The sequence below is a fragment of the Garra rufa genome, chromosome 16 (assembly GCF_049309525.1).
Source record: "Garra rufa chromosome 16, GarRuf1.0, whole genome shotgun sequence".
Taxonomy (NCBI): domain Eukaryota; kingdom Metazoa; phylum Chordata; class Actinopteri; order Cypriniformes; family Cyprinidae; genus Garra; species Garra rufa.
In genome coordinates, this window is record NC_133376.1 from 44,193,582 (window position 1) to 44,219,027 (window position 25,446).

Genomic DNA, 25,446 nt, shown 5'->3' on the forward strand with positions numbered 1-25,446 from the left:
GCCACTTGTGGCTTAACTTGACGGAGATCAAGGACGCGGATAAGGTCGCCTTCCTTGACTCCCCCATCTCGCCGACCGGCCTGTTCGGCCCAGCTGTCGAGGGTTTCGCGGAGCGCTTCACCGCGGCGCAGAAATCGTCCCAAGCTATGCGACATTTCCTGCCCAAACGCTCGAGCTCTGCAACGGCTCCTAGTCGCCCCAAGCCGGCGCCGACTCAGCAGCCTGCGAAAGCCACGCCCCCAGCTGCGCAACCAGCGCCTCAGACGGAGCTCCGTCCTCGGTCACGCCCAGCCAAGCGCTTTCCCTTCCCTAAGCGTCAGGGACCTCGGCCAAGAGTGGTGCTGGACCAGGCGCCGCCAGCGTCTTCCTGATCTCAACAGCAGGAAGAGGGAGGGGCCAAGTCTCGCAGCAGCCGGACCAACCCCCAAAGTGCCTCTTTTAAGCCCTTCTACACTCCGTTCTGTTCCGAGTGTAAGGGAGCTCATGTTTGTAAAAAATGTAGCTGTAACTCACGGGCCCTTTATATCAGTGCCCTTACAGCAAACCGCTGTGATAGCGGGAAAAATAAAAAACAAACATTTTCAAGAAAAGAGCAAATTTCCTCTTCCAATGCTTTCAGACAGCATACAGCTGTGCGAACCATTGCAGCCCCTAGCGACACGATCCGCGGCATGGCAAGCCATCCCCGGAGTGTCAAAATGGGTTTTGGGTATAATAGAACGAGGCTATGTACTCCAGTTCGCTCGAAGACCTCCTCGCTTTCATGGTGTGATCACCACCTCAGTTCGCAGCAAAGACGCAGACGTCTTGCGATTGGAGGTAAAGAATCTGTTGGCCAAGGGCGCCGTGGAAACGGTCCCCCCAACACAGAGCGAGTCAGGTTTTTACAGCCGTTACTTCCTCGTTCCAAAGAAGGATGGCGGTCTACGCCCCATCCTCGACCTCAGACAGCTGAATCGCGCCCTCATGAGACGGCCGTTCAGAATGCTTACACTAAAACAGATCCTCTCGCAGATACGCAAAGGGGACTGGTTTTGTTCACTAGATCTGAAGGATGCATACTTCCACATTCAGATCGCCCCCCATCACAGGCAATTCGTGAGATTCGCCTTCGAGGGAGTGGCATATCAATATACAGTCCTTCCGTTCGGACTGTCGTTAGCCCCTCGCACGTTTACAAAGTGCATGGACGCAGCACTTTCCCCTCTGAGACAGATGGGAATCCGCGTCCTGAACTATCTGGACGACTGGCTCATCCTAGCCCAGTCAGAAAGCGAGCTAACACACCACAGAGCCTTAATCCTCAGCCACTTAGAGTGCCTAGGACTCAAGGTCAATTTTGCCAAGAGCGTGCTGTCTCCCAGCCAACGCATTGCGTTCCTGGGAGCAGTTTTCGACTCATGTCAAATGAAGGCAGCAGTTGCGCCGCAGAGAGCCCAAGCCATTCGCAGGCTCGCGGCTTCCTTCAAAATAGGAGCCCTTCGCCCTCTCAAGGTTTTTCAGAAGATGCTCGGCCTTATGGCCTCAGCATCTCCAGTACTTCAGTTGGGTCTGCTTCAGATGCGCCCCCTGCAGTTCTGGTTGAAACCAAAGGTTCCTCCTCAAGCGTGGCGTTTGGGACGCCAGCGCATCAAGGTAAATCGGGCCTGTATAGCAGCCCTGGCTCCTTGGAGGTGCGCTCAATGGATGGAACAGGGCGTTCCCCTGGACTTGGTGGTCAGAAGGAAAGCGGTCTCGACAGACGCCTCCAACTTAGGTTGGGGGGCGCTGTGCGACGGCCAGCCTGCTTTCGGCCTATGGTCGAAAGCGGAGAGTCGCCTTCACATCAACTGCTTGGAAATGCTAGCAGTGTGTTTAGGCCTTCACACCCTTCTACCTGCGCTGAAGGGTCACCATGTCTTAGTCCGTTCGGACAGCATGACAGTGGTGTCCTTCATAAATCACCAAGGGGGCCTCTCGTCGAGACGTCTATTTACGATGGTAGAACGTCTCCTGAAATGGGCTCAGCTGCACTTCCGCTCCCTAAGAGCGACGCATGTGCCAGGCAAACTGAACCAGGGAGCAGACATGTTGTCTCGGAGCAACGTCTCCTCAGACGAATGGACGCTTCACCCTCACACGGTTCAGCAAATATGGGCTGTCTTTGGCAGGGCGCGAGTAGATCTTTTCGCCTCAAAAGACAATCATCACTGCCCAATTTATTTTTCGAAGGAACAGGACGCATTGACCCAAGAATGGCCCAATCTCCTGTTATACGCATTCCCTCCTATCGCTCTGCTGCCACAGGTCATCAGGCGAGTGCGGGAACAGAAACTCAAAGTCCTGTTAGTGGCTCCATTCTGGCAGAACCAGCATTGGTTTCCAGATCTTCCCAGGCTGCTCTCAAAAGCACCATGGCCCGTGCCACTGAGACGAGATCTCTTAACACAGGCGAACAGAACGATTTGGCACCCCCAACCGGAATTGTGGGCGCTGCACGTTTGGGCTCTAGACGGGAGCCTTTAAGTCTCCCTGAGTCGGTTTTGAGTACTATTTCACAAGCTAGAGCACCCTCTACGAGGCGGCTCTACGATCTCAAGTGGTCTGTCTTTTCCGCCTGGTGTTCCACCCGCGGTACGGACCCAATTTTATGTGACATATCTGTGATATTGTCCTTCTTGCAAGAGCTGTTGGATAAGGGGAGATCCCCCTCCACGCTCAAGGTCTATGTTGCAGCTATAGCGGTATTCCATGACCTTGTAAACGGTCAATCTGTGGGAAGAAACGACTTGGTCGTTCGTTTCTTAAAGGGGTCAAGGCGGATTAATCCCCCTCGCCCCATCACGGTTCCGTCTTGGGACTTACCCACAGTGTTGAGGGCCCTGAAGGGCCCTCCCTTCGAACCGCTTCAGTCCATAGGCCTTCGCCCCCTGACGTTGAAGACTGCCCTGCTATTGGCATTAGCATCAGTCAAACGCATGGGTGATTTACAGGCGCTCTCTGTGAGCCCCGTTTGCTTGGAATTCGGGCCAAATGACTCTAAGGTCATCCTGAAGCCAAAGCATGGGTATGTTCCCAAAAGTCTCTCTACACCCTTTAGAGACCAGATTATTTCCCTTTTGGCTCTTCCTCCTACGGAGCAAGACCAGGGATTTAACCCTCTCTGCCCTGTCAGGGCTCTGAGATGTTATATAGAGCGTTCTGCCCCTTTTAGGCAGTCAGAACAGCTGTTTGTATGTTTTGGTGGCCGCACCAAGGGGTGTTCGGTCACAAAACAGAGATTATCCAAATGGATTGTGGAAGCCATCTCGCTGGCTTACTCCTCTTTGGGCCTACAATGTCCCATGGGAGTAAGGGCCCATTCAACGAGGGGCATCGCCTCGTCTTGGGCGTGGTCTAGCGGGGTTTCCATTGCAGAGATTTGTGCGGCGGCAGGCTGGGCCTCACCGTCCACATTTGCTAGATTTTATAACTTGGACGTTCCAGTCTTACAGACTCGGGTCCTTTCCACATAGTGGTATGTGTTACCAGTATGTTATATGTAGTGCGTCTTGGCCTCTGTGGAGCTCCAAGTGTACTTATTCCTTGGAACGGATGTTTATCAGGCTATCTGATCGAACAAATTGGCCCTTATTAGCCCTTTAGTGCTAGGGTCATGTTAGTCGTTCCTCTACCTTAAGCACGGCGGGATTGTACTGGTTCCCCATAGCGTCTTTACAGACGCAGTACGAGTGAAAGTATCGAAAGGGAACGTACTCGGTTACTTTCGTAACCTCGGTTCCCTGAGATACGGGAACGAGTACTGCGTTGCTGGCCGTGCTAGGTAGCTGCACGACTCAGTCGTCGCTTCAGTCGAAGTACCTGAGTTCCCTATGGCGAAATGCTCGCTTATATAGCCAGATGCTCCGCCCCTTTTGGCGCGATCGGGCGCGAATCATCGCCATAGGTTTGTGCATCTCCGCTGCCGAGCCATTGGTTCGTTTCTTTAACACTGCACGAACCAATGGCCGTGCAGTTACACTGCGTTATTGAAATGCTTCAGTCTCAGGAGAAAAGGAGCTTTTCCCATAGCGTCTTTACAGACGCAGTACTCGTTCCCGTATCTCAGGGAACCGAGGTTACGAAAGTAACCGAGTACGTTTTGTGGTCCAGGGTCACATATTACACATGATTTTCATTTGAATAGCGAACATGTACAACTCAAACTACTGATGCTTAGTCATGACAGTGCTGCTGCTTACATGCACTTACATGCACCTACACAATTTCCGACTTGCATACACTCAGGCACAGGCGCTCTGTCCTGGCTTAGCCATCGATCTCTTCCATCAAATTAAAGGATGCTGAAGTCACTATCGATCGGGCCTCTCTCACTCTTGAGCATGCTGTTGCCACAGACAGATGTGTTTGGCAGCCTTCCTGACTCCCCTGGGTTTATTAACCCCCTCTCACGGAGAGACGGCGCGACAGAGAAATGGGATCTCTGAGTGAATCTGCATAGGTCACGTTATACCATCCGTAATGATGTCATGCATCCATCAAGCCGTTGGCACCATATGTTTTTGTCTCTCAGTCCTGCAGTTACATCACTTCGGCTGATGGATGCTTTGATGTCATTTCCCAGACATTTTTCTGGATCCGTGATGCATTGCACATGCGGAAACTCTTTGAAATATGATATGATAGTCTCAAATGATCTAGCCATGAGGGAAGCTAGTTTAAAGACCTATCAGATTTCACTAAAAGTAGCAGGCATGCCAATATTTAAAATAATAGTAGTGTTGGTGAAGTCTGGAGGTCAAACCTAGTGAGATTCCTTGCTGTCTGTTTGTTTGCTTCTGAAGAGCCGTTCACATTGACAGTGTTAAATAGTGATAAACCAACCTGAAGTTATTTGGATTCAACAATAATTGGCAATTTACAGTGATATGAGTGGCAGTCAACGCTCCCTGTTTGACGTTTGACATCTGCATTTACATCTGCAAGACATATTTTTAGAGTGTTTGCTGATCTGCAATACGTCTATAAGACGTTTCCTATCAGATGTCAAATAGACGTTTATTAGATGTCTTTAAGATGTTTATGATTTAGAATGTATGTAAAACTGACATCTTACAGACATCTGTCAGATGCTTGCACACAGCAGACACTTTCCAGATCAAGCGATCTTTATCAGACATCTTGCAGATTAAGCAAAATAGCTTAAATGGAATCTCTTTAGTGATTTTTACGTTAGTATTTTGCTAAATTAAGAGCAAGATGTTATAATAAACCAAGAGCAAAAAAAAGTGCACACTTTGTCTTGTCGTCCACCATCTTAAATGGTTGGGGGGTGGGGGTTGTTACAAACATGTGGTGCTGCCTTATGTTTAGGCCACAGGAACGTGCAAAATTATGCCGCCTACTTTTTGGTTCAGCTTTCATGTCATTAGCGCACCCATGTTACCTCAAAATGCCGTCTAGGTTGGCAGATTACTAGTTTTTAGAACCGAGTTGATGTCAGAGGAGCACATTCTGTTAGCAGCTGTGATTCTCAGCAGCTGTTCCCCTTTCGCCCTGCACCGTCCTCCTGTCTTACATTCTCACTGGAAATTACTGCCATGTATCTCTACAATCCAAAGCCACTCACGCCCAATAGTTGATTGACTGCCTCGTCTCTTAATTCTGAACAGATGACTATTTCTGGAAGTTTTCCTTTAATGAGTTTACATAAGCGAGGCGTCCTCTCTAATCTATACACACTGAAGTAATGAGCCCAGCCTGTCATAGATGAAACATTCATCTCATTAGACTTCCACTTGATGTACTCTTAAAATACAGGAGATGCTTTGACTATGCGGGCAAGAGTCGAAGAAGGTGAGAGGTGTGTTGTGGTAATTGAGAAAGAAGAAACATGCGATGGAACAGTTGATTTCAGGTAACGCTAGGGAATTCATTATTCAGCTGTTGATTCCCAAGAGAGACTAAAAATCTGTCATTATTGACCAACCAAACCCATAGGATTTTCTTTCTTCCACAGACCACAAAAGGTGTTAGGCAGAATGTTCCAGCTGCTGTTTTACTGCATACAGTCATCAGTTTCCACAGAAGTTAAAGGGATAATTCATCCAAATATGAAAATTATCATCATTTACTCAACCTCATTTCTTTCAAAAACCGAATAAGTCATAGAGGTTCGAAACGACATGAGGGTGAGTAAATGATGACAAAATACTCATTTTTGGGTGACTTTTTCAGAAGAGACAGAAATGTGATCTCATTCAGATCTCATCCCTATAGATACACCAGTCACCCCAGCTCAGTGTTTATGCTATATATAGGGGGGAAGGGGAAAACAACATCACTTCCTTCCAACCTGACACAAATTTTTTCACTCCTCTGCACCTTCCCAATCGCCCCTCTCTCTCTTTCTTTCTTTGGACGCCCATACTGGCCCCTGCATCCCCTGCCACAGTTGAGCAGATTGTGTCTGTATTCCTCGCTGCTTCCAAACAAAAGGCATGGGACCATTTCTCCAAAGCCCAACGCAAGAACCTGGACATGTGGCGAAAGCAAGCAGAGGTTGGTGTTTTCATTTCTTTAAGTGAATGTGTTCATGCTTCACATCTTTAATTATGCAGTATGTTACTGTCAGATATTAGTCTCTTCCATCTCCCTTGTCCATTTCCCCTTCCCTGCAAGCTCCCCATGTGTACTTGAACTAAGTCCATGTATTTTCTTTTGAGTTGAAAGTTAATGGTGTGATAAATGCTCAACTCTCCCTGGTAGTAAAATGTGACCCGAGTCTGACCCTGAGATTTCAGCGGTTCACAACCGGCAGGTAACATTGAGTCTTTACTGATAGATACAATAGAAATACCAGTATCTCAAATCATTGGTACTCCAAAACCCTTAAAGCTCAATAAAAGAGATATATATTCTCTATTAGTGGCTGGAGGCAGATACTGTAAGCTAATTAATGAATCCACATTTTTGTTGTTGAAGTGTTTTTTTTTTTTTTTTTTCTGTCTCTTTCCTCTGTTTTCTCTGGTCATTAGGTAAGTTTTAAGACACTCTGATTATTAGTGCACAAAGACCCAATCTGGTGTCTAATTAGCACCTTAATTTTCTTTGCTGGCAACACTAAAACACTACTTTACATGGATCAGAGGGTTGATATTGTTTACATCTAATAAAACTGAGAACTCCTGCTCAGCAAATGATGAGTGTGAAATCAACCGAGGACTGGACTGTCCATGTGTCATAAAAACAAGTTCCTAGAAGCTTACAGTAATTAATTTTCATGGCTTTAAAGTCAACATGATTTTTTTTCCTTTGAGCATGATTCATCAAAGAAAAATAAAATGTTTGTCTTCATAATAGCTTATGCTGAATAATTTCTAGTGGGTAAACTCGACCTTCAGCCTCCTCAAAAAGTGTGTGTTGGAGAAGGGTAGTAATCTACAATCAACGACAAACTTGCATTCAGATCTGACTTTGTTCTAGTATGTAACAGACACTTTTAATGATCCAATTAAAAAGATAAAGCCCCATCCTTCCTTTTTTCCAGTTAAATTTTGTTTTACTATGAAGGAGTTGCAAATGTTGTTTCATGTTCACTTGAAGCCATTGGAACTGCTTAAAGATGCAGGTACTGTAAATGCCGAAAGAGACTCCTCGCTGTTTAAGGTAGGTGTTTACAATGAGTTGCACTATGTCCCAAATATTTGTAACAGCTGTAATTCATTTTTCTTATATACTCCTTAATTCCTGTTAGGAATCATCAGGAAAAAAAGTTTCCATCAGAAATATTGCCCACGTCCATCCATTTCCAGACTATTGTGAAACACATTAAGACAAATTGTTATTACTGCCAGTTAGTGCTTTGTTAACTTCATGAACTAAGTGAGTCCATGATTGACCACCTTATTCGAAATTTTAAATGACATTTTATTCGATTTGTCTCCAAATGAAACAGTTACATATAGAGTTCTTTTAGCACTTACTCTGTTCTTCATCTGTGAAAGGAGATTATTAATGCTGCAGTAATTGCGTCCTTATTGAACTCTCTCTTTTATTGAGTTCCTCTCATTTCGCCTCTTTCATTTCTCCCATCAGATGACAAGAAAGGGTATGCAACAACCCTAATAACCCTTAATCAGTTTGAGAAGCTGATGTAGTCCTCGCTTGCTGTTTTCATTCTCCAGTCCCCTCTTTTGCCCTTTGCTCTGACCACTTGACATAAGTTGAATATGTTTAGCCTCCGATATGAGTTTCTTCTCACTCCCAGGTTGGCATTGTGCTTGCAGCTTCACCGTGGCTATGACAGGAAGCTCTCAATGCTGTCACAGTGGGGTGAAGCCTCATTTGAGAAGAGAAGAGAGTTAGCAGGCCTCTCTCACCTTTTACATTATGTATTGAGAAGAGCCGACCTCAAAACTGTCGGAATCCCTCTAGTATGACAATGCGGGGCTTCAGGGATATGCCACGCTTTCACAAGCCTTTGAACCTCTCACTTGAAATGTTTATGTTCTAAAAGAGCCCATTAGTGCCATTTAAAGATCCTCCGCTCTAGGAGGCGGTTGCTTCATACCTGAATCTTTTTAGTTACATCTGGAGCAGGTGACAGTAAGTGATAGGTAATAGATGACACACTATTAAACTATGTTTACTTTGCTTCTCACCCTTGGAGCTGTTTGGACCCTCACTGTGCCTCTCTCGTAAATGTGACGGTAAGATGGCGGCTTCGCATGAGTTGTTGACCCAGAGCTACGTTCAGGCTTAGTGGAATTTAGAAGATGTTCATCCTCATTTCCTTGAGCTCCCCTGCAAGTTTTCCTGGCTATTTCTTGTGTAAACAAAGCTTCAGTAAGTGTTGGTTTTTAGACAGAAATGTCTAGTCAATATTGTGGGTTCTCCCTGCTTCAAGCTGATTGTTATTCCAAGCAGATGGCTATTTGCAGTTGCCTAGACGACCTGAATTCAATCACAGCCCGTTTATACTGTGGGCAGCTAGACGTCCTGTGTTAAAGATTGGAGAAAAGTGTAAAGTGGGAAGGCTAGTTGCTTTCCTGCGGAAGCCCCACATCATCTATCCCTCTCCTGATTGGACAGATGGGCCTGTTTGCTTTCGCGCTACCTGCTCGACCTCTGTAATTCTCAGTGAGATCATGAGTTGCTGTGCTGGACAGATGGTAATGTTTATGCCAGGCTTTTTGTTTGTTGTCAGAGAATAAGGCTCTCTCTCCCTGTGGCGGTCATGTTGTGTCTTTGCACAGCCTTATCCGTTTTCTGTCCGCATGCCTCATTAGACAGAGAGCTCCCCCATCAGGAGCACCTACAGGGCAGCGCCCATGCCTAGACATCTGGTTCATCTGCCCCTGCCCGGCCCTGCCGATCTGTGGTGGCTGTGCAATCACTTCCTGCCACATTTAAGCCCCACCGGCAGCCATTATAACACATTAAGAGTCCCCGTGCAATATTTGATTGCGTGCATAGACAAGGTCGGCCAACATCAGGTGTCTCTCTGCATCGATACCACTGCTTTTATAGCACTTGACGAGTCCAATCTCTTTTTTACAATCTAATCGAATGGCTTATTACATTTCCGGCTCATATATTTCATGTGTTAATCAAAGTGTGAGAGATCATCCAGCAGCAGTTGGGATTATAGACTCTATTCCTCTCATTCACAGGAGATCAGAAACATCCACAACGAAGAGCTAATGGGTATTCGGAGGGAGGAGGAAATGGAGATGTCAGATGATGACATGGAGGACGCCCCGGAAAGCAAAGATTCGGATGATTCAGGTATGCGCCGTTCCAGATTGGCAGTCTATAAGCAAATATATGATTTTTTTTTCTTAAAACAGCATAAGCGATATCCCCTCATTGTCTTAAAGAGGCTTCAGTGCACCAGCCGCATATAGATTGAATCCACTGGTGATTTGTCAGTTTTATGAGGAACCTTTTCTCAGATCACACAGCGCTGATACATTTGCAGATAGAAGCAATAACTAGGTAATTTTCACAGTATAAATGAAGTGAGAAAAAGATTTGAGCTTCATGGGAAGCTCTGACTGTTTAATGACCCTTGATATATATCTGGATTCAGACTATGTAACTGGCACTTTTCAATAATAATAATAATAATTTTTTTTTCAATAAACATTCTCTCAGGAACTAATGAAGCTCTCATAATTTGCCTTCCCAGTGAGACCTGAAAGTGGTTTTGGATCTTTTTCTATCAGAAAACAATTTTGACATAAATATCAATTACTGAATGTGGTTTTTTTTTTTCCAAAGCAAAATGAGACATGGGGATCATAAGGAATTATGGGTTGTTTTTGTAATTTTGAGGAAGTCAATTTTTTTATTTTTTTATTTCTTTCTAATCTGAAAGAAAAAATGACAGACTTACAGTAAATAATTCAATGCCTTGTCTGAAAAAAAAGCTATTAAAAGAGAAGTTAACTTTCAGGACAAAAATTGACAGATTAATAATAATTTGCTCACCCTCTTGTCATCCAAAATGTTCATGTCTTCCTTTCTTCAGTCATAAAGAAATTATGTTTTTGAGAAAAACATTTCAGGATTTCTCTCCATATAGTGGACTTCTATGGTGCCCTAGAGTTTGAACTTCCAAAATTCAGTTTAAAGGCAGCTTCAAAGGTTAATGTTTTTTTTTTTAAATAACCGATCATTTAGCTAGAAAGACCCTTCTTACTCAGAGAGAGATCCTGAAATGTTTTCCTCAAAAAACATAATTTCTTTACGACTGAAGAGGGAAAGACATGAACATTTTGGATAACAAGGAGGTGAGTAAATTATCTGTAAATTTTTTGTTCTGGAAGTGAACTTCTTCTTTAAGGTGGAACATTGATCAGAGTAGATGGTCTCTTTTTGGCCTTTGAGAGATGGACCAAAAGAAATCAGAATGAAAACAAGGAACATTGCAAGCTGGATTTAAACTTGCGCCACCCACATGAGCACTACGCCTCAATGTGTTAAACCATGTTTTCAAACTACTAGGCCGCGGCTCCAAAACCAGCATGTTATTTTGATGATTTTACTTTCTCATGTGAGCAAATTAAATCAAATCTGTCTGTCGGCAGCCAATTCAGTCGTGAAGGAATGATGTAATTTTTGTATTACTGTTCCTCTAACCCCCTGTGGTTCAGAATGTGGTGCTACCAAGCTGAGCATTAGTCTGCCAGCTGCTCTTCCAGTTCATTTCAGGTTGCTTGTCACCAAAAAAACTGCTGTTAGAGAACCTGTACCATAGCTACTCAGGACAGGGAATCATGGGATAGCATAAAATGATCACCATGGGACATCAGTGTCTTTTTTGGCATCTTGAGACCACTTAGCTCGCACACAGTCCCTCATGCACCCTCTTTACAGTCAATTTGACGCGAGACCCTCGTCGGCTCCACATATGTGCAGCTCAACTCATGAAATTTGAATATAACTATTAGAGATTCTCCAGTGTAACCGATAGTCCGTCATTAGTATGAAAATATATGCAAATGTAATCACACATTTACCAGGTTTGATTCACACGTCTTCTCATCTGCGACCTTAGTTATTAGAAAACAATGATAACAATCACTGTCAGTGGGTTGTCAGATATTTGAAAGGATGTCACCGGATAGAAAGGGCAGGAGATCCACTTGGTTAATGAAGGAGGTAATTCAACACCCACCGTGCTTATGAAAACAAATATTTCAAAGCTGCCAGTAAGACGAGGAGCCTCCGTAAAGAAGAGGGGAGTGGCTTATGTTAACCTTGGTGTGAGTTTTAGCCATATTAACTTGAGGCAGATGCACCTCCATCCTCACCGCAGCCCAACTTGTTTGCTTTTATTTTCCCCCAGAGTTAATCAATGATAACGGGCAAGTGTCCTCTGACAATAGCTATAGTACAGTGTGCAAACGGGCACTGCTTTCTTTACTGTCAGCACCCCTGGGCAGCACAGGTCGATAGAGCAGCCTACCATGTTGCGGAAGGTGAACCGGACGGTTCTGAGGGCAGCAGCTTGATGAGGCAAATCAATAAAAGCTGCTTGCTTTTCTCCCTTTCTGTCTGTGTCTCTATATATCTCTCGCTCTTGTTCTCCGTCTCTCTGTTTCTTTCCCCTCTAATACACCAAACATGCTTCCAGACAAAACACAGAACTGGTAACATGGCAGCTACCTTCATAAAGGATGCGTTCTTACGTCCCGTGTGAATTGCCATTCCATTGTGCTCGGTCTAGCGCAACAGAATGGCCATTCTGCAAACTTCAGGGGTCTCAAAAGATACATTTTTCAAAGATGAGCAACCTTTACTGTCACATAACATGGTAAAAATGTCACATTTATGCAGTAGGAAAGGTTTACATAGACAAACGATTAAAAAATGAGTGAATTATTCAGAAACAACTTGAACACCTGACTTGAGAGAGTTGACGCAATTGATTCCAATAAAGTCTGATGACATTTCTGGTGAAATTTTGCAGGCAAAGAGAACACTCAATACACAACATTTTTCAATTTCAAGTCCACTGATGTAAATCAGCTCTCTTGTTTGGTTTGTAGTGTTTTTAATGAAAACTTTGGCGAAAAATGTTCGTTGACAATCTTTTTCCCGTGAATAAAACGAGAAGAGGACGAAACGACAATAAGGTCAACTAACAGTAACTATGACTATATTAAAATGCTAATTTGTTGACGATAAAAGGCGAGACTAAAATGTATTTAAAAAAAAAAAACTTTACCAAAAACTTTTTATTTTTGTCAAAAAAGGAGACAAAATTATATTGCGGACTGCTGTATACACGCCTCTACGGTGCAAGCTTTCATGTGTGCGGTTGCCAGATATGTATAGTTCAATTCCCCAAATCAGAGCTTCACTGTTACAAGGATACATTTTCTGTCTTCTATCATGAGATCTCAACTTAATTGTTTGCGATTTTGGTTGCTGAACAAATGCACTTACCCAACCGCTGTTGTTTTAATAAAGAAACATAGGCTATTGCAATTTGGAATTAGTAGAATTACTATTAGGAATTTCACTGTTATAATATTTTTCATTTGTTTTACCAGTTTTCATAATGTAGATAAAGAGTGCATAAGTCTTTGATATTAATAGTATACTTAGGTGAGGTTAAATAAACCATGTGTATAAGTCAACATTCTATTGATTTGTGCTTGTTTGTGAAAGTACCTGAAATGCAAAAGTACATTTCTCATATAACAACAATCATTACTATTAGAATTTTGAGCAAAAATAATTTTAATCAGTTGATACAGCTTGACGAAAATGTGACTAAAAGATTTCAGTGACTAAAACTTGACTAAAAAATAGGATAAGGTTGACTAAATATGATGAAAACTAACAAGGACATTTAACACGGGACTAAGACGAAGACTAAAATTGAAAATAGCTGACAAAATTAACACTATTGGTTTGTTTGTTGGACAAAATGACAGATTTGATGTTATGATTGGTCAGATCACCTGTCAATCAAACTCCAGACGAAGAGCCGCAAAGTTTCCCCCAAATCAAATTGTATTTATAAAGCACATTTGAAGTCAACCTTGGTTAGCCAAAGTGCTATACGTTACAGTAAAAACAAGAAATAACACAAGTAAACACTGTTTTATCAATATTTCTAAGTATTAAATTAAATGCAAGTATATTTATAGTCAATATTTCTCATATCCACTATCTTGGATCCAAATTCTGGGATAGTAGTCTTCTTCATGGGTGAATTTGTTGTTTCCCGTTGCATTTGGCCAAAAAGATGTATCTTAAAGGGTTGGTTCACCTAAAAATGAAAATTTTGTCATTAATTACTCACCCTCACGTTGTTCCAAATCCGCAAGATTTTTTTTATGAAATCCGAGAGGTCTCTAACCCTCCTATAGACAGACAGCTACCACATTCAAGGCCCAGAAAAGTACCAAGATAATTGACAAAGCAGTCCATGTGACATCAGTGGTTCAACTATAATTTTACGAAGCTGCGAGAATAGGAGTCTTTATTTTTGTTTTCTTTTTTGCAAAAAAGTATTGTCTTATCTTTGTAAAATTACTGCTGAACTACTGATGTCAGATGGACTACTTTGCCAATCATCTTGGTAGGGTCAGAAACCTCTCGGATTTCATCAAAAATATCTTAAATTGTGTTCTTACGGGTTTGGAACAACATGAGGGTGAGTAATTAATGACAGAATTTTCATTTTTAGGTGAACTGGCTCTTTAAAATGCAGAATCCCACTGCTGCCTACCTTTTGGGCTACTTAAAATGCAGTCTAGGTAGGCAGCTGGCTAAGTTTGAGAGCAGAGCTGAGACAGGTAATGATGTGTTTCCCTGCAGACTTGCGGCGGTGTTCATAGCTCAACCTGGCTTTCCTTATCTTCCACCCACGTCACTCAGACGCTCATCCTCTCCCTCTTCAGAGCCGCATAACCAAAGATCCTTCATCAGCCTGGCGATCAGACGCCCAGCTGTTCCCCCCTCTCCCTGCCCAATCCGAGAGGGACACGCTTCTCGGCATAATCCCGTTATCTCCTCCCGCTAGACACGGAGCAGAGGTGGCGCCTCTGATCATCGGGTTGTTAAGAGACGGCTGAATGACGGAATGTCTCGGTGTGAAGAACCCTTTTGCGTCCGTTTTAATTACAGTCGTTTGATAACAATGCCCATGGTACATTAAGTCAAGCATTAAGTAATACACTTTCTCTCCATTTAATCCTCTCTAATTAGCCTCGGAAAGCAAAGGGAACGCAGCAGTGGTACTGAGGGTCCTTTCATCTCGGTCCATCAGCAGAATTCTCTAAGCAGCTTTTGAGGAACACTGTTTTCTTCTTTCATTTTCCCCTTTCCAGGCCCTCGCCGCCACCACCCCGTGACGTATTACTCCGCACACGGCTCCTAATACGCGCCTCTTCTCTTCCCGTTCCGTTATTGGTTTTCACCCCTGCCTCCATCGCTCGTGTGTCTCTGTCTGCTTATTTCCCTTTCCTGTCGCCAATGCAATTGTCATTTTTCATATCTTTCCTCCTCTCTCTCTCGCTCTGTCTTTGGCCTCTCAGGGCCGCTGGCTCAGGTGGAGGCTCTGAAAGAAGAGAACGACAGTCTGCGGTGTCAGCTGGATGCCTACAGGAATGAGGTGGAGCTTTTGAAACAGGAGCAGGGTAAAGCGCAGCCCCAGCGCAGCGAGGAGGACGCCACCCGCCAGCAGCAGCTCAGCTTCCTGCAGCAGGCTCTGCAGGGCATGCAGAAGGTATGCACACACAGTTAACAAGCTATGCAAAATCACTTTATTTCACAGTTTTTTGTCTTGTTTTCAGTAAAACTGTCTAAATTTATGTAACATATTCAGGGTTCCTACAGGTCATGGAATTTCTAGAATATCACTGAATTTCAAAAGGTCTATTCCAGACATTGAAAGTCAGGCAATTTTATGTTTATTTTGTCCAAGTCGTGGAATATCAAGGATTTTTGTTTGTTACTTAAATGTTTCCATTTATCAAAAGGTAATTTTTATATGCCGTATTTTGCGTTATTGTATTGTTTCACATGTTTTGCCTGTTGTTATGGTTATTAAATCATAAAAACATTAATTAATTTCTGTAGAAATAGTACATACAAATTATTTTAAAAAGTACATTTAATATGTGTGTTTTGTACTAAAAACTAGTAAAAAAAAAAAGAATGTACAAGTAATAAAAGTTTAATAAAAATTATTTTTAGTTTTGAGTTAAAATAAACTCAATTTCTCTTTGGTGATGTATACAGACTTTCCAATTATTTTCCATTTCTTACAAACGACTGCAATATTTTTTTGTCGAAACCGTGATACTTTCTGTTTTTTTTCAGGAACCTTTAAATAATGTTTAGAAGAACCTTTAATTAGGTTTAGATAAACAGCATTCATTTGAAATAATTAAATATGTTTTACTGTCACTTTTGATTAATTTAATATGTTCCTGCTAATTAAAAGTATTACTTAATTTTTGTTGTAAAAGAAAAACTATATTTTTGAATGCCGTTGTGTTACAGTTTCCACAAAAATACATTTTTCAAAATAAATAGTAAAAATGTTTCTTGAGCAGCAAATCAGCATATTTTATAATAATTGAATCATTATTTGACATTTAAAGCCTTTGTAATGCATTATACAAGTAGTTTTAATGCATTAATTCTGCCTTGTAATGCACATTGTAATACATTGTAAAACCACAGTTAGATTATAAAAAATATAATGCATTAAAATAGATGTCGAACAAACCTTCAAATATTATAATGCATTTGACTTTGGATTTAATTATTTATGAAAAGGTATAAAGCAATACAACATAAATGTGATAAATATAATTTCATAAGTGTATTTTTTTATTTAGATTTATACATCATCTGAAAGCTGAAATAAAAACATTTTCCACTGATATATGCTTTGTTAGGAAAGGACAACATTTGATCTCTTTGAAAATCTAAAATGCAAAAAGTGCAAAATATATATATATTGAGAAAATCCCTTAAAGTTGTCCAAATTGATTTTTTCTAAATGTATCTTCATGGAGCTGTTCTTTAATTAATATCCTAATGATTTTGGGGAAAAAAGAAAAATTGCTCAATTTGACCCATGCAATGCATTTATGGCTATTGCTACAAGATTGGTTTTGTGGTCCAGGGTCTCATAATGTAATATAAATGTCTTTGTAATGCATTATACATGATGGGATCAAGTAAAGTGTTACTGCAACTTCTTTTAAAAACAACAAAAAAAATCATAATTATTCCAATTGCAAAATTATTCCAAACTGATGCACAGTTTTAGTTTTAAGCTTTTTCACTGGAAAATGACAAAAATACTGAAAAAGAAAATATTTTTTCCAGTGTTGAACTCCACGCAGAGGTTTTGCTGCTGGAGGTTTTTGAAGACATAGGCGGGTGCTTGTTGATGGTTTGGCACAAAAAAGATCTGTGCCAGTAACCAAAAAGTTGTCGTTTCAAAACCAGCATGGGGTGATCCGTGAACCGTCACTCATCTGTGTGTTTACAATCTCACACCCCTACTGTTTCCTCACTCTGTGAATACGATGTTGTTATGCATCAGAGTTTTCAGAGCAGTTTAACCGCAGGGAGTCGTGAGCCGAAACACCTCATTTCTACAGATCATCCAGGTCATCAATCACAAACACACACACAATTACAAACACGAGATGTTAAACATGTGAAATGGAAATTTCATCTGCCCACATGGCCACAAACCAGAGACGTCTCCCACCCGTCAAGCACTTTCATCTCTTTTATCAAACGTTATTTTATCTTCTCTTGAGGACTGGCGCTATTTTTAACTGTCGTCCTCTGTTCTCCATTGTTCTTCGCTGCTCGGAGTGACCTAGAGATCTGACACTGGTTTGTTTTCCCAAACCGTGCATTCACACAATACAAGCTCACATGGGCAGGGTTAAATCTGTCGCGTGTTCTGTCTATTTTTGTACCCGTTTCTATCAATAGAATAGAAGTTCTGGTCACCCTCATTGTTGTCCTGTAAGCCAAGCACATGCAGATGTTCCACATGGCTTTGACCTTGTTATTAGCCCATGAAAGACGCCCTTTCAGAGAGGGGCGTTTGTCTCACTTTGAAGGTGTGCACTTGCTGCTAATGAGCCCTTAATGGGATTCTGCATATTGAACATTGCTGTGGCATGGAGATGAACTCGCTCCACGGGTCACATGTGAGCCGCACACTGAGCGATTTGTTCGAGTTGGAAACGGGAGCGTTCACTGATCTCTGGCGAGCGTGTGAAGACGGCATGTTATTCTGTCACATGAATTGAACAGCGCAGGCCATTTCTCCGAGTTGAATCGCTCTCAAATGGCATGCGAGGCTGTGGAGACGCTTTCGCTCCTGCACTCAGAGCGTGTTAAACTCACCCTCCGTCTGATTTATTCATGAGGAGCAGGCCATGAAGGCAAACAAAAAGGTTACATCACCACAGTTTATGTAGCTCAGATCGCTCCTGGCTTCTGAATGCTGAGCAGGATCAGTAATGAGAAATCAGAGCGGTCTTCAGCACCTCGTGGCTTCTGATTTATTAGGATTGTCAACAAATTAGCATGCTTGGAAACAGTGTTTGGAGAAACGTGGTAGGAGAAATGCGATACATAACGTGCTATCTGAGTAAATTCCGTTTTGAAAATGTCGTTCTGTCACTACGCTCAATTACATTACATTTTGTTACATAAACTGTTCAAAGGACGTCTCTTATGCTCACCAAGGCTGCATTTATTTGGTTAAAAAATACAGTAAAAACTATAATATTATGAAATGTTATTACAATTTAAAATACCTGGTTTCAGTTTTAGTGTGTCATTTATTTCTGTGATGCAAAGCTGAAATTTCAGCATCATTACTCTAGTCTTCAGTGTCACAAATCATTCTAATATGCTTATTTGTTGCTCAGCTTCTTATTATCAGCACTGAAAACAGTTATATTATATTAATACTAAAGAAAGTATAACAGAAACAGAAACCTATTACTTTGCAATCTATTTTAAAGCATTCTTGATGAATAAAAATATCAGTTTATTTAAAAAATATCTTACAGACCTCAAATATTTTGAATGGTAGAATAAATGTATGTATTTATTTATTATATTTTATTACATTTATTATATTATTACATGTATTATATTTACTTATTATATTTTTAATTTATTTGTTTATTTATTTATTTAGATACGTGACAATATTCAGTAATATGATATATCACTATAATGAACATGCATGATATTGTTATTGTTGGCACTTCAAAATACCATAATAATTATCTGCGACCGTTGACCACAAAAACCGGCATAAGTTATTTTTATTTTATTTTTTTATTTTTTTCGGAAAAAAAAAAAAAGAATCTGATGGTGCAAAAAACTCTAAATATTGAGGAAATCACCTATATATTTTTGAGTTTTGATATATTTACGGTTGAAAATTTACAAAATATCTTCATGGAACATGATCTTTACTTAACATTCTAATTTTTGGCATTAAAGAAAAATCGATCATTTTAACCCATACAGTGTATTTTTGGCTCAGATATACCCGTGCTACTTAAGACTGGTTTTGTTGTCCAGGGTCGCTTTTATTATTCAGATTTTTAGAATGCATTTTAAGAATAAAAGCTTTAGCAGTTATCACATCATGAAAATTTGATACCATCTTATTTCCTTACTGTGCAGGATTGAGTTACTTCTAGAATGTTTGAGCAGTCATGTTATGACTCATGTATGAAGCATTCTTATGCTGACAGAGAAGAGCATATACATATTCATTTTCATATATTCATTTGGAACGCACTCCTCCGCTGAGATCGGCAGCACAGCACAGAGCCTGTGTGTGTGTGTGTGTGTGTCTGTGTAACCAGATTTGGATTTAATCAGTCCCTCACCTGAGCCGCTACAGACATACAAACATCCTCAAGGCACAAAATCTATTTACTCGTCTCTGACTGAAATGCACACCGTCCAAATATTTCCTCTCCCGTTTCTGAATGTCTCTGGCACGGCACCTCTGGAGGTCAATGGAGGTCAGAGAACAGCTGTCATATCAGGTGCATACTGTCGAAATGTCTTTATGAGCCAGAGGTAATCAAATGAAACCATATTCAACACAGTCAAAACACCCAAGATTGAATTATTTGATAGCAAGACGTCTCAGACCCTAGTGAGCAGTCCAAAATGGCATATTTGGCTATCGTAGACTAGTCTAGGTCAAGGAGGTCTACATAATACCTGCCACTATCTATCCATTAGTGTTCCCATTCATCTCAATATTAGTTATTCAGTTGGCACAGGACCTCTGGAAGTGCTTGCGATCATATTAATCCGGATAAATTAGAAAACACAACTGTTTTGGCCTTTCACCCATACTAAAATGGATTTTTTTGTCCAGCAAAAACTGAGGCCTTTGAAGACGCAGCAGTATATGGATAAATTTGAAAACAGTTTTCGTGTGGTAGTGGTGACTGTGAGAACAGATTGCTAGGGATGTAATGGTATTGTCAATATCATGGTATCTTGTGGTCATTGAGGTCACATGACGATATGAAACGATAGGTCCCCTGGGCAAATGTAGTTTTTGAAAGGTCTTTAATAAAAGTTGTTTTGGGCCATTATGCTTTGGGAAAGTATCTGTCAAACAAACTAAAACCAAGAGCACAATGACTTAATTCCTTCATCAAGTCTGTTTTTGCTTCGTTCAGGAGATCAGCTCGTGATCCGGTGTTTTCCGTGCCTCAGAACGGCTCAGTTCATAGTGAATGAATGCAGTGAACTCATTTATTGCATGTACTGTGTGAGTTTAATGCATGTTTGGGAATGCAACGGCTATTAGTTATGCTTTATTTTAATGGCAGATGATTACAACACTTGTTTGACGTGTTTTTTAAGCCTGTTTTCACTGAAGCTGGATTTTTCTGTCAAAATAAAAGCTCTGCTGCCATTTAAAAGTGCAGTATGAATTGCTGACAGCTAGCGGTTTAAATGAGTAACATTACTGCAGTCCAAATTTAAAAGTGTAGAAATTAAGAAAGGAAGTATTGTATTTATAGAATTTCCCTACTGTAGTGTACAGCAAAAATAATATACCTATTCATTTTAATTTATTTTACAGTGCAGTTGGTTTAAAATATATGCCTATTGCTGTCACATGAATAAATAATAATATAAAATTGGTATAATTATTATATTCTAATTTGTTTGGCTTGCTAAAACACCAGTGTGAATGTAATTTAGAGTGAAACAGTACACCACAACTTAAGTTTTCTTAGCTGGGTCAAAGCTCCTTTATAGAACTTTCAGTGCATTATATAGAATCATTTAACTTTAAAATGTACAAAATATTATTCTTTTTCCAAGTGTTCATTTGGCTCATTTTTTAAAATATCGTATTGTGGCTTTCATATCAAGATATTAACGTATCATGAGATTTGAATATCATTACTGTACATCCCTACAGATTACATAATGAAAAATGTAGTAGTAAGAGTAATATAGTCTTGGTTACTCTTTTTACTTTATGTAATCTGACTACTATTTTAGATTACTGTTTTAATCAAACTTGTTTTAAACATACCCTCAAATGTACCATATAGATTTAAAAAAGTGGAAAAAAGAGAAATATGATCATTTTTTATATCAGCATCATAATTATTTGTACTTGGTCTAATTCCTTTAGAGATGCTATTTTTCATCAAATTCATAAACGTGGTTTGCAAATTTATTTACACAACTTTTGTGAATATAGTCGAAGCTAGTAAATGGCATGATAGTTATGAATAATGCACTGCCATTATGTGAATAATATGCAATCATGTAATCCATAAAAAGTAACTGTAATCTGATTATGGGCATTTTAAAATGTAATATACTCTACAAGTACTTATTTTTTGGGAATCTGATTTCATAATTCAGATTACATGTAATCAGTTACTACCCAGCACTGAAAACAATGAAGTTTAGTCATGTGACACAGTTTAAACACTGCAAAAATGCTTTTCTTACTTGGATTTTTGTCTTGTTTCCAGCTAAAATATCTAAAAATTCTGAAATCAAGAAGGATTTTCTAGACGAGTAAAAAATATTTTCTTGTTTTCTTAGAACAAGCTAAATAATCTGCCAATGGGATAAAAAAACAAAACAACAAAAAAAAAAAAAACAGAAAACAAGATTATTTTTCTTACCCCATTGGCAGATTATTTTGCTTGTTTCAATAATTTTTACTCGTCTAGAAAATCGTTCTTGATTTAAGAATTTTTAGATATTATGTCTGGAAAGCATTTTTTGCTTATAATTGCTTAAGATAAATGTTACTTCTTATTATGTTCTTGCAAAGATGATATAATATTTGCTGCCCTGCCAATGTAAATACAGCCTTTGAAACAAACTCAGAAATTGCAAGTAAATTCAACACATTGAATTAAACATGACATTTGGAGCTGAAAGACTTTTTCTTGCATTTTCTTGTAGAACATACTCCAAAAATGTTTATTTATAACTGTAAACCTCAATTTTTTTTACAGTGTGTATGCCATGAGCCATTGAAATTGCATCTGTCTACTTATTTCAATTGCCCATGTCACTTACAATCAACAGTAATCTGCCTGTCATTCAATTAAAATCATGTGAAATTGCAGTTCCACATGAATTCTCTGGCCAACTGGCAAGTATCTCTGTTTTATTTACTCACCAAAGCCCATGTTAAATCTCATTTGGCGCTTAGTGAGTGTTCATTTTGGATCCTGCTTGCACCTAGCTGTGATGTCAAAGGCAGCAGACCTTGAAAATACATTTCACGCTTTTAAGAGCCCTGTAAGAAAATATTGGGCACTGCTTGCATACAGTATGTTGCTTGCAAAAAATAAAAAATAAATAAAAATACTTTTGAAACTACTGTCTGGGACTAGCTGGGATAAACTGATCCATTCTAACCAGCCAAATCTTGACCTGTTGGAACAGGTGGACGTCTCACTAGGTTTTAAGCGAAAGCCGTAGATATTCAGACATCCAGACATTCAGTTTAATGAAGCAGCCCAAACTGGCATCAAAGCGACTGTGCACAGCGTGTGTTCTCTTTAAATACTGATGAACCGATCTGCGTGCGGCGTCAGGGCCGTTGAGCGTCTGATAAAGCTCGTCTCTCGTTATGTGTTTTTAATGTCGTCGATTGTGCTTTGTGCCGTTTCTCTAGCAACTGCTCAAGCTCCGCGAGGATCTGAAACAGAGAGAGACGGAGCTGGAGAAGAACTCGGAGGAAAAACAGCAGCTCGAAAGCCAGATCCAGAGTCTGAAAGATCGGATTCAAGCGTTCCCCACATCACACGCTCTGCCTGTGAGTAACAGACGTCTCTCTGTCTGGGGCTCCTGTCTGTGGCTTTGTTCTTTTAACTCTGTCTGCATTCGGTGTGTTCTGTCTGATGAGGAGGATGAGGGGAGATGAGATGAGATGGCTGTCAGTTTGAGGACAGCGTGTATTAATGAGTCTGTCCTGCTGAACGCTCTCCAGGGATTCAGATCAGAAGGGGAATATCTGATTCCCTGCGCTCTAATTAAAATAACACGAGCTCAGGATGAGTCTCGGTGTTCGAAACAAAGAAAAACTGTGTGAAATTCTTGCATTAGACTGTTTACAAAGAAGTAGACGTTTCATATTAATGCATAAACATAACAGAGATAAGATGGAAATTATCCAGTTGAGATGTTTGGCAAATTATGCAGGTAATGGGTTTAAATTGAGGTTTTCAATGTACGTCTAAATAAATTCCAAAATAAATAAATACAAAAATAAACATACATATGCATGCATAATTTTTATGCAGTTTGATATTCTGGTTATATTATTTCTCCAAGCACATTTTACCAATTCCAAACCACATCAATCTTAATAACTGCTATTAATTTTGTATTTAATAATTTATAAGTGATATATAATTGTTTATGAAGGCTTGAGCACAGTTTTTTTTTTTTTTACAGATAAAATGAGCCAAAAAAGAGATCTAACTTTAGCTTAAAGGCAAATATCATTCAATGCCAATGAGAAATATTTAAAACTAATGCAATACAGAAATTGCAAAGTTAAGGCATGACCACTGGACAGCAAAATACTCATTGGGTCAGCACAGTCAGAAAAAAAAAACATGTGGAGAAGAAAAGACTGAAAAAGAAGGAACTTTTGAGATTTTTAGTCCATCTCTGCAAGACTTTTTAGCTCCCAAAAAGCACTTCCAGATTCTTGTAGACAAATTCTTTAAAGAGTGGCACAAGAGGATGTGGTGCTGATCCTTCAAGAGTCAATCTGTCTCTAAACCTTGTATAAATCATGTATTTCATAACATTTGAGCATTTTGAGGGATTTTTGAAGATATTTTACCCAAGCAAAGTCTCTGAAAATCTGACACCTTGCACTTCTGGAGACTCCAGGTAGGTTGCTGTTTTGGAAAGACATTGGAAACCAAATGGTTCTTGATGGTTTTGCACCTAATTCTTTACCTTAATTTGTATTTCTTTTGCAGTTAACATGTGTCTTCTCTTGTCCAACTGTTTTTTCTGACTGTGCTGACCCAATGAGCATTTTGCTGTCCAATGGTCAAGCCATAACTTTGCAATTTCTCTATTGCATTAGTTATGAATATTTATCATGAGTTAAATCTCTTTTTTGGCTCATTTTATTTGTAAAAGAAAATGTGCCTAATAATTATGCACACCTGAATACAAGAAGTTTTTAACTTCCAGCCTTCATGGACAATTATATATTACTTATAAATTATTAAATACAGAGTTAATAGTAGTTATTATGATTGATGTGTTTTGAAATTAGTAAAATGTGACCCTAGACCACAAAACCAGTCATAAGGGTAAAAAAAAAAAAAAATTAAGATTTATACATCATCTAAAAGGTGAATAAATAAACCTTCTATTGATGTATGGTTTGTTAAGACAATATTTGTCTGAGATACAACTATTTGAAAATCTGGTATCTGAGGGTGCAAAATAAAATATATATTGAGAAAATTGCCTTTAGAGTTGTCCCAACAAAGTTCTTAGCAATGAATGAATGAATACATTTACAAAATATCGTCATGCAACATGATCTTCATGTAATATCCTAATGATTTTTGCCATAAAAGAAAATGTATCATATAATGTATTTTTGTCTATTGTTACACATATACCCATGCTACCTAAGACCAGAATATCAACTTGCATAATAATTATGCATGCACTGTATGTATATAACTGACATCATATATAGTTTTATATATATATATATATATATATATATATATATATATATATATGTTAATAACATAATTAGACCACAAAACCAGTCTTAAGTAGCACAGAAATATTTGTATAAAAATAGCCAAAAAATACATTGTATGGGCCAAAATGATAAATCTCTCTTTTATGCCAAAAATCATTGGGATATTAAGTAAAGTTCTTGTTCCGTGAAGATATTTAGTAAATTTCCTACCGTAAATATATCAAAACTTTTTTTTTATAGTAATACGCATGGCTAAGGACTTCATTTGAACTTCACTTTAGAGGCGATTTTCTCAATATTTTGATTTGTTTGCACCCTCAGATTCCAGATATTTTGTAAATTTCCTACCATAAATATATCAAAACTTTTTCAAATAGCTGTTCCCAAATATTGTCCTATCCTAACAAACCATGCATCAATGCAAAGCTTATTTATCAACCTTTATTACGACCTTTATGGTTTTGTAGTCCAGGGTCATATACATCATATATATATATAAAAGCCCTTCTTTCTAATAAGATTTCACACTTCAGTGTCATTTTTTTTATTAGTCTGACTTGTCTGTTAACACTGAATTGAATTCTTGATGAATTTGTGTTGACATGCACATTAGCATTGTCACATTTGTGTGTTATGCTCTTGATGGTGTGGGATCACGCAATCTTGAAGTGAGA

At 39.7% G+C, this 25,446-nt stretch overlaps 1 protein-coding gene across 2 annotated transcripts in view; it reads left to right on the forward strand.

Moving 5' to 3' along the window:
- The window catches only part of enox2 (ecto-NOX disulfide-thiol exchanger 2), a 318,313-nt gene that overhangs the window by 274,530 nt on the left and 18,337 nt on the right, over positions 1–25,446 (forward strand). For both annotated transcript variants that reach the window (XM_073820293.1, XM_073820294.1), the window contains 4 exons: positions 6,434–6,540; positions 9,654–9,768; positions 15,039–15,229; positions 22,700–22,840. In XM_073820293.1, the coding sequence (XP_073676394.1) occupies positions 6,434–6,540; positions 9,654–9,768; positions 15,039–15,229; positions 22,700–22,840 (554 nt within the window). The remainder of the gene's footprint in view (positions 1–6,433; positions 6,541–9,653; positions 9,769–15,038; positions 15,230–22,699; positions 22,841–25,446) is intronic.